The 10,643-nt window shown below is 30.5% G+C and overlaps 2 protein-coding genes across 2 annotated transcripts in view; one reads left to right on the top strand and one right to left on the bottom strand.

Moving 5' to 3' along the window:
- Positions 1 to 4,629, top strand: part of LOC102604590 (cellulose synthase-like protein G3) — a 7,792-nt gene extending 3,163 nt beyond the window's left edge. The window contains exons 2-6 of the mRNA XM_015307121.1: positions 1,489 to 1,641; positions 2,114 to 2,239; positions 2,584 to 3,027; positions 3,324 to 3,671; positions 3,941 to 4,629. Coding sequence (XP_015162607.1) covers positions 1,489 to 1,641; positions 2,114 to 2,239; positions 2,584 to 3,027; positions 3,324 to 3,671; positions 3,941 to 4,495 — 1,626 coding nt within the window. The 3' untranslated portion in view covers positions 4,496 to 4,629. The remainder of the gene's footprint in view (positions 1 to 1,488; positions 1,642 to 2,113; positions 2,240 to 2,583; positions 3,028 to 3,323; positions 3,672 to 3,940) is intronic.
- A 90-nt stretch (positions 4,630 to 4,719) lies between these two features.
- On the bottom strand, positions 4,720 to 6,717 carry LOC102604263 (RING-H2 zinc finger protein RHA4a-like). The gene is made up of 3 exons (XM_006343764.2): positions 6,332 to 6,717; positions 6,045 to 6,130; positions 4,720 to 5,417 (listed from the first exon to the last, which is right to left on the bottom strand). The coding sequence occupies exons 1-3, from the start codon at positions 6,542 to 6,544 to the stop codon at positions 5,024 to 5,026; spliced, it is 693 nt and encodes a 230-aa protein (XP_006343826.2). The 5' UTR covers positions 6,545 to 6,717; the 3' UTR covers positions 4,720 to 5,023.
- Positions 6,718 to 10,643: the final 3,926 nt, after the last annotated feature.

The raw sequence follows: 10,643 nt of genomic DNA, 5'->3' as shown, positions 1-10,643 counted from the left end.
GAAGAAAAAAATAGAAGAATAAATTGAAAGGGAGAGAGAGAAAGTTGGAGGGGTGGGGTGGCATGAGAGGCAACTGGAAAGTACAGAGATGGTGGAATGATGTTGGATGAAAATCGTTGAGGCATCATCCTGTGAAGAAGAAGACGCCTTGCTTTTTTTTATATTGTTAGTTAATTTTTTTTTTTGGTTTCTTTATTAATTAATGTCAAGGGTCAATAAAGCAAAAAAATGTATTTTTTCAGGAAAAAGAAAAAGGAAAATGTTATTTGGGCATCTTCACGCACCCATGGAAAGTGAAGAACACTTTTTTTGCCACATCAGTATTTTGTGCTTAATAGATACACGTTTTGAATATTTTAGGTGTTCAATAGGTACTAGCTTTAGTTAAGGTGTCTAAGTGAATTATGCGGACAACTTTAATGGGCTGCAGATGACTTAGGCCTAATATATATGTGGTAGGCTGGTAGCTTTCGCTTTCGGGAAGTTGATTTGTCTAATTTATGAAGTAAAATCGAGTTTGATTAAATTAATAATTAAAATTTATAAAATATTTAAAATCTATACGAATAATATTGTAAGTTGTAAATTTTTCTCATGTCAGTATGACGAGAATATATTTTATAAAAATATTTATCAAAGTTCACATAGTTTAAGTCTCGAAAAAATAAAAGTGTTACAGAAATTGAAACATGAGGATTAGTAACATATGATATAGTAAAATGTACATAAAATCTTTATAAAACCATTTCCTTTTCTATTTAATTAGATATAATTTGTGATAGGAAATCATGATTCTCGCTAAGGGAAATCATGATTCACGAATAAAATATTTTTCCTTTTATCTTACATCATATCTCGTATTTCTATATATTTTCATTCGTTGAGAATTGAATTACATCGTATTTTAATCAATATTTTAAAATATAGTTACACAAGAAGATAAGCAACTTGCAATTTAATTGACTAGTATCTGGCCTGAGTTGATTCATCAATTATCTGAATATATTTCAGGTATATATTGATTTGTGATTTTGGTTTTGTATTCAATCCTTCTGACGTTATAGCTAAGACAAAAAAAAAATAGATATTTTCTTTAATTTGTCATTATTCATTTAAAAATCTCAAAATAACTAAACTAGTATATATTATATGCTCATATGTCATGTTTCATTTTTTGTTATAATGTATTTGACTGATAAATTTTGCCAATAATATTGGAGCAGCTCTTATAAGGACACCTTATATTATTTTAAGAAGTCATAAAACCCTTTTATAACTATACTAGAATCTTATCTCGTGTTATATAAGAAAAATAAAATTATTTTTTTCTTATGTAAGTACATTATAGAACTATGACATTAGAAAATAGTAATATTTTTACTTATCTTTTAGCGTGACTCAAGATATTATCAAGAAAGAATTTTTTCTATTATTTATCTTATTTCCGAAACGAAATCAAACTATATGTAATTTTTATTATATGTGTAGTTGATGTACGAAAACATGAAGAAAAGGATAGAAGAAGTGATTGAGAGGGGAAAAGTGGGTGAAGATTTTATTGACAATGAGGAAGAGCTTCAAGCTTTTACCAAATATTGGACGCTTGGATTTACTCGTGATAATCATCCTTCTATTATTCAGGTAAATATATATATATATATATATATATATATTGTAGTTGTTCAATTGACTCGTAATATTATCATATTGAACTTAATTCTATATGATTTTAAAATCTGTCAATATAAGACTTGTCTAGGATATCACATATATTTCCCTTAGAGACTCGGTAAGATTTACCCCATGCACCATCATCGCAAAAATGTAGGATTCATCTAAAAGAGTATTGGTTTAAATATCATCTATAACAGTTCAATCCACTAGTGATATTGTCGATTTGAATTCTACACTTGTACAATTTTAAAATGTGTCACAATAAAAAGTACAACAAAAAAAAAACTAATTATCTATTAATTAAAAATGCTTAACACGTGTTGCCAAATAGTCTAATTTGCCTTTAATTGTAAACATGTTATTTAACATCATATGTGTGGTTATTGATTTGGTAATATCATCTATTTAACTTATCCTTTTATCAAATTGGTTGGTGTAGGTTTTGTTAGAAAGTGGCAAAGATAAAGACATGACAAGTCACGGGATGCCAAATCTTATTTATTTTTCAAGGGAAAAAAACACAAGTTCCCCTCATCATTTTAAAGCAGGTGCCCTCAATGCATTGGTAAGTAAAAAATCTCATCAATTTTACTTTACACAACAATTTTTATTCATAAAATTAAGGGAAAAGGATAAATATATCCCTCAACTTTGAGATACGTCATCGTTTAACAAATGATGCATATTTACCTTTTTATTAACAAATATATATTTACTAAATTAAAAATAATAATAATCATAAAATAAATTGTTAAATCTAAAAACATCATGTTAGCAGTGAGGGTATATATATACCATTTGTTTCGACGAACGATATATATACATTCTAAATAGCAAAATCGAGGAATATATTTGCTTCTTTTTCCCTAAAATATTATCGAATTGATTATTAATTTCTTCTTGTGTTAGCTTCGAGTATCGGGAATTATGACAAATGCACCAATAATATTGACACTTGATTGTGATATGTACTCTAATGATCCATCAACGCCACAACGGGCTTTATGTTACTTCTTGGACCAAACATTACGGCCCAATTTAGCTTACGTTCAGTTTCCTCAAACTTTTCATGGGCTTAACGAAGCAGATATTTATGCAAATGAGATAAAAGCCCTATTTTTTACTAATCCAATGGGCATGGATGGGCTTAATGGGCCTAATTATGTTGGAACTGGATGTTTTTTTCGTCGTCGGGCTTTTTATGGAACTCCATCTTCGTTCAAGCAGCCCGAAATTCCAGAACTTTTTCCAGATCATATTGTGAATAAGCCCATTAAGGCCCAAGAAATTTTGCGGCGAGTCCATTATGTAGCAAGTTGCAACTATGAGAGTGAAAGTATTTGGGGTTCCAAGGTGAGCTTTAGTTCACATTTTAAGTTGGTAAATGTAGAGTATAATTGCACTAGCAACTTGTTTTTCGTGGCAATTGGTTCGAATTTTCCACGTGATATATCTAGTATACATGGTATATTCGAACTCATTCCCATGAAAAAATTGTTGGTACTTGAGGAAATATGAGTATAATTGCACTAGCAACTTCTTCGTGGCAATCAGATCGTACTTGCCACATATGTTAGATCTTGTTGCCACGAAAAAGTTGCTATATTAAATCTCCTTTGCTATAAACTAACAATTTCAAAATTATGCAGATGGGGTTTAGGTATGGATCACTTGTTGAGGATTACTACACAGGTTATAGACTTCAATGTGAAGGTTGGAAATCAGTATTTTGCAATCCTAAAAGGCCTGCATTTTTAGGAGATATACCAATTTCTCTGTATGAGGTGGTCAGTCAAAACAAGAGATGGAATGTGGGCCTTCTTGAAGTTGCTCTCTCAAAATATAGCCCATTAACTTTTGGGGTTCAGTCCATGGGCCTTGTTATGGCCCATTGTTATTCTCACTATGCATTCTCTCCCATTTGGTCAATACCACTTACTCTATATGCCTTCATCCCTCAACTTACTCTTCTCAATGGGGTTACCATCTTTCCAAAGGTATGCATGCCCTTTTGATATATGACTCAGCATATTTAACGTTCAATTAATTAAGTTATGTGTTTCGGTTCCCTTTCATGTAGAAAATATATTATATTATCGTCATTTACAAAGTAACACTACATATATATATAGAGAGAGCATAGCACATGACTTAAGTGGTGGAACGACTAATCTTATGGTAAATTTGTGGATATTGACAAGCAGATGAATAAGAAGTCTAATTTATTTATTTTGAAGGTTTAATGTTCTTTTTATATCGATTTCAGGTTTCAGATCCTTGGTTTTTCTTGTATGTTTTTATGTTCCTCGGAGCGTATGGACAAGATTGCTTGGTTTTTATGTCTAATGAAGGGACATTTAAAAGGTGGTGGAGTGACCAAAGAATGTGGATGATAAGGGGATTAACATCTCACTTATTTGGAACAATTGAGTACTTAACTAAACACTTAGGCATATCGACACAAGGGTTCAACGTAACAAGCAAAGTAGTCGATAATGACCAAGGTAAAAGGTATCATCAAGGAATTTTCGAGTTTGGGGTTGTTTCGCCTATGTTTGTGATACTAGCAACTACATCAATCATCAATTTAGTAGCATTTCTCAAATCATTAGCACAAATTATCAACGGTGATCACAATTTGGATGGAATATTTATCCAAATGTTTATTGCTGGTTTTGTTGTTATAAATTGTTTGCCAATTTATGAAGCTATGGTTTTGAGAAATGATAAAGGAAGAATGCCTACAAGGGTCACTATTTTCTCAACATTTCTTGCTTGTACTCTCTATATGGCATTTGCTTTTCTTCTAGGAAATATTTAGCAAAACTTTGGGACTTTCTGGTATTGATCTTGTAGTCTTATTTCTTAGTTTAGTTAAGAGGCAATATTACATTTAGTTGAAATATTCAAGAATAAAAGGATTATAGAAATCTTATAGAATGTTGTAACTCTTTATATTTGGTGTATGTGAATCAAGTCTTGTTTTTTGGAGATTAATAAGTGATTTTTTTTCAAATTTTGATTTTCTATATCTACAAAAAGAAATTCCGTCCATGTTCTAACAAAATTTCAATTTCATTCTTTCGGTCATATGTCTTATCAAAACTAAAAAAAGATTGTCATATTTAATGTCATTCTAAAGTTGTATCTATAAACTATATACTCTAATATGCAACACTTTTGTGTGCCTTACAAATTCCAAGAAATGCAACAAAACTAGGCAGTCCTTCAAATTCTCCTTTTCTTTAAAAGGAAAACTTGGATCATTTCTCGATTTGTGTGAGTCATCTTTGTGCAGGGACCACACAGATCTTCTCTGTATCATTTCAATTTTATCTGCGATTGACATTCATGTGTCAGGAGCCTTATCAATGTTGATAACATGAGTTTCTACATTTGAAAAATCTCTCTCAATATTGTCAACAATGCTAGATGATGAGCTACTAGCACTAGACAATTCTTCAACTATCACCACCACATGTTGCTCATGCTCCTCTCTACTAACCGTTATATCGTGGTGTTCCCTCTCCTCCTCGATGACACTCGAAGGGTTGTTATTAGAAGGTGGTTGTTGTGGAGGTTGCGGTTTTTTGTTGGTAACAAGGACATGGCATCGACAGAGTGGACAAGAGAAATTTGAACGAAGCCAATGGCGTATGCATTCAACATGAAAAATGTGCTTACAAGAAGGTAGTTGGTGTAACTCCTCTTTGATCTCAAATTCTCCCAAACAAACACAACACCTGTGAAATTTTTCGTCGTAATGTTAGTAAATAACAATACAACAACAACGTCTCAGTCCCAAACTAGTTGGGGTCGACTATATATATGAATCCTCTCTGTTTCATTTTAGTATAGAATGACAAGTAAAACAGATTTCTTGAAGTAGACTTTTTTACCATAACTAGTTTTACTTCTTTTTATTTCACATAGATTTCAGGGGCAAAAGCTTTTTCGAGACCAACCCTAACAATATCTAGATTGAAATGAAGTTATAGTTAGACCCCACATCCGCTTTCTTGGAACTAACTGATAGGCATTTAGTTTTTTGTAGAACAAGTGGAAAATGATGTGCAACTTTAATCGAGGTTAAAAGGTAGAGCACAAAAGCCCTCCACCCCACCAAAAAGTAAAATACTTGGTGCTTGCCCGTGACATATATGGCATGCTTTTCGTGGTAACTATGAAATAGATGTCAGACTCAATTCATCAGGAACCGGAAGGATACAACATCACTCTCGGAAAAAAAGACGAGAGAATCCTCCCTTTAATTTTGACTATCAGGACTTGACGGGCCACTTCATAGGACGGGCGGAAAAAACATGAATTTGACAAGTAACACAAACAAAAATTTTAAAGTTATAACTTACTGAGAATCCTTCATCATTGAATCTTCATCAAATAGTATAACAGGAAGCTTATAAGTCTTGAGCATCCCCTTTACATCTACGTTACCCTACAAAACAAGAAAACTTTTCATGGTTTCTTGAAAAAACATGAAAAATTCAAAGCTACGTTGTTTAGACTCTCCAAAAACGCTCTTTTACTCATGTTACATCCTTCAAAAAATAACACTACTATTTTAAGAGGATCTAACATATCAGTCAATATTTTTGAAGAGTCTGAACAGAAAAAGAAATCAAGAAGAGAAACTAACATGAATAATAACTTGATTTGAACTTCTTGGAAGTATAACAAGAGGGGAATTAGAACCAATAGAAGCTCTTCTTTTGAGATAAAACAAGTAAAACAAAAGAAACAAGATTATAGAAAAAAGTATTGGAATTGAAAAAATGAAAGCTTGATAAAGTTTAAGTTGAAGTGCTTGAGGATACAAATGAGGTGGACTAGGAGATTCAGGTACCCCCATTGAATTATTTTTTTAAGTAGACACTTAAAACTAAGTTTAATGAAACAAAAAAAAAGAAGAAAGATTATAAGTTATAAGCTTAATATGTATACATAAACCTTAGCTTATATAGCTTTTATATGCATATCAAGATCAAGAAAATGATAACAAAGGGTGAAAAAAGGATGTTTTTAATTGAGATTTGAAAAATGTGAAGTGCTTTTTTGGAATCAAATTAAGTGATGAAAATTGTATGATTACTTTATTTACACTTTTTAATTGATGTGACTTGTTCATAACTTCCCACTAAGATTTTTTTAAATATATAAAAACGAAAAGGTCCCTCATTCCACTCTCTCATGTTTTCTAAATTTTTTTAGCACAAGGTTCAATCATAGTTCTCCCACTGGGAACAGATAAATAATATGATAATTATAAACTTTGTCACTTACCTTATCGATATATCATTTGAAAATCATAGGATTGCATAGTGTTCCAAATATCTTAATTTTACCTAATGTTACATTAGGGACCATTCATTCTCTTGTTGCTAGTCCGTCCTCTCGTAATTTCTGATTTTAATTTTAATAACATTTAAAATAAAGTAAATTTCATGATGTCAAAATATTTTGATTAAAAAATTAAGACTTACCCACTACTTCATCGATCCGTTATACTTCAAAGAACAACTTTCACATATAGCAAACATAAAAATCATATTTGTATGTTATAGCTATAGTTTGCATAATTGCGCTCCATAACAAATTTTATGTTTGCTATGGAGCTTTTGATTTGTATAATTCGCTAGATACATCCAATTTTATACAAATTGTTCAGTTTTGTATAAATTAATTTATACATTGTAATTTGTATAATAAGATTTGTATTTGTATAATTATAAGTGTATAGGACGCAAATATATGAATTTATATTTGTATATACACTTTTCTCTCGCTTTATACAAACACAAACGTATTTTGTACATTTTATACATGTGTATACCGAATAGGTAATTGTATACCGAAAATGGCTAATTGTATACCGAACCAGATGACAAAAAGGGATATTTGCTGCGAATTACAAATAAGATAAACTATGACTATAACATTTAATTTGAATTAATAATTTGCTATTTCATACAATTTTCCCTATTTGAAATTAGAACTTTGTTAGGATCAAAAAACAAATACGATAGTAACTAATTATCGATAAAAGTATAAATAGTTCTTAAGTATAAAAGAGGGTGAAATTAAGATATAGATGTAATTCAATTATTATCTTTACACTTTTCACTAAAGTAAAAACAAATATCTGTCTTTCTTACAAGTCATTTCACTTTTGACAAGACTCCCACACAAAACAAGTTTTTTTTATTTATGATTTGTTTAGAAAGTTTGATAATCAATCAACTTCATTAGATAGTCATTAAGATGGTGAGCACTAATCAGATAAGCTTGACAACTTTCAAAATCTCATTGGAAATGGAAGATAAAAAAGTCTTTTTTATATAAAGTTAAGCTCGTTTAATTTGGTCAAGCTTTTCAGAAATCTAAAATATTTTTTTATTTATTTAAAAATATTTAATTTAAAAAAATCGAGATAATTAGTTTTAGTTTTGGTGAAAACAAGAATTTTTGTTGATTATAGAGAGCCTGAGCAAGTACCTTATTGAAAAGCGTATATAACTTACACTCAATAATTTTCTTTTGAAGAAATTATCTTTAATTGAGTACTTCCTAATAACTTATGTTTAGCCAAGCTTACAGAATATTGAAAATATACTTTTGAACAGTAGTGATTTATATTTAACTAATTAATTAGAATAACATTTTGTGCTTGATTAAATCCCTTTAAAAAAGCTACTTGCTTCTCAAAAATACTTGTTTGTTTTCTCTAAAAGTGTCACATGAAAATAAATTATTTATTTTTATCTAAATTCTAATCTAGGGTGGGCGTTCGATTTTTCGGTTCGGTTTAATCAAATTTCAGTTCGGTTTTAGAAAAGTGTGCACCATATTTCATACCAAACTAGATCCGTTCGGCTCGATATTTTCTACTTCGGATCGGTTTAGTTCGGTGTTTTTAAATCGGTTTTTCGATGTGAATAAAAATAAAGAGGGAATATGATAAAGTGTTAAGAGTTTCATGTGTTTAATTTATAATTAAGAAGACGTTGCATAGATGATTCTTTAACTAGAAGAATTCAAATTTTATTTCTGTTTCTAGCAAAGATGCCAAAGAATTTGTTAATTAGATGGATTATTCACCCTCCTATGTTGCTACAGAGATGACCAACTAAATATACAACGACAGAATCAACAAACATATGCAGATAAATGGTAAAGAGCACACAACAATTATCTTTACTCACAAAACAAGGTCTACAAAGACTTGTCCGCACATTTTTTTTTTAAAAAGCACACAACACCATCAAACGGCACTATCTCTTTGGATACACGATTCAACACATTCAAAACATAGACTTTAGGTCTTTAGGGTTTACACTTTACTGATTTGTCATTTAAAAATTGAAATGGGCTAGGTAAATATTTTGAGTCAAAATATATAAGTATTATTAAGTAATATAATTTAAATATTTTTAAATTTATTTAATAAAACTTCGATCCTTCGGTGCACCGTAGTTTTGGGACCCTTACACCGAACTCCGAACCAAAGTTCCGAAAATAAAGAGCTGACACCGAACCGAAACACCAAAGAACCAAAATAGTTCGATTCGATTTTATTTTTTGATTTTTCGATATTTATGCCCACCCCTAATCTAAACATTTGGAATTTATTCCGTTTGGCATCAACAAAATGAGTGGTTCTTCCACAAACTACACTCAAAAGTGTTTTTTTTTTCTTCACATAAATGAACTTTTTCTTATCTAGAAAATACCTAGCAATATATTTTTAGTACTACTATACTATAGTGGCCCCTACAACATGCATAGATTCATATGCTCCTATCACTTGTTGTTGATTACCATAAAAAGGGGTCCATCCATAACTCTTGAAATGTCATATCATATTTGCACTCTCCATCCACCAAAGCAAGGGATATCCTCAAATAATAATAATAATAATAAAACTAATAACTACGTTTTAATTCCAAATTAAATAGAATTTTATAACCATTTTTACTATATTCATGTCGACTTTAGAATATTTATCATAGTTACACTACCTTTATGTTGATGGATAGATAACTTGATATAACTACTGATGAAAGATAACATATATTCGATAAAATAGTTGAAATGTGTGTAAATTGACGTGAATATTACCGTATTCCAAAAAGGAAAAAGAACACTAGTAGTGTATAGGAGATTGACCTTTAAGTCAAGCCAAAGGATTAAAACAAAAGGATTCAATTTAATCATGTGATCATAAAGTAATTCAACTTTACAGATATGAAGACAAGTTTAACAATTGTTAAGAGACTTATATGCATTAGTGGAAGATCTTGTTTCCTGGTAATGAGCATTAGCCGTTGATGACGGGTTGATCACTTACATTAATTAACTAATTTAAATTAGCAAATTATTGTTAAGAAATATCTTCTCTATACCCTAATGTAAATTTGACTCTACTAGTGAGAACGCAGTGTCTGAATCAACTTGTGTAAATTTCAATTTTTTGTTGCATACTTACTATCTTTATACAAGTTTCATTGAGTAACTGCTCTACTTACATTTAGTGGTGAATGCAGAATTTCCATGAAGAGGATTTATTATATATCTCTTTCTGAATAGCGTAGGATTTCTAAATCTTAAGAACCGGAAATCGTTGCCATGAGCCTTGTAGATGGGCCAGGTTAGCCGGCTCAATTATCTAGACAAGTGGGAGGCTAGCTCCAGCCTCCATGTATGCTCCAAATAATTTTACTTATCAAAGACTTAAGGATACGAGAATTGATACTCCATTCACTATGATTTAGATAATCTAGGAAAAGTCATTGAATATCTAATTTTTTTATTATTTTCATCCCACTTTATTAATAGTTAAACTTAAGACCTTTGGATATAATTAACCAACTTGCTCTTTTTTTTACGTCTCCATTTACTAGTATATGCTCTTTATGTCTCCATTTACTAGTTTTAAATTTATAACTAATCCT

This window comes from Solanum tuberosum, unplaced genomic scaffold, assembly GCF_000226075.1.
Source record: "Solanum tuberosum cultivar DM 1-3 516 R44 unplaced genomic scaffold, SolTub_3.0 scf00048, whole genome shotgun sequence".
NCBI lineage: Eukaryota > Viridiplantae > Streptophyta > Magnoliopsida > Solanales > Solanaceae > Solanum > Solanum tuberosum.
Note: the sequence above shows the minus strand (reverse complement) of the source record. Positions and strands in the feature narration are given on the sequence as shown.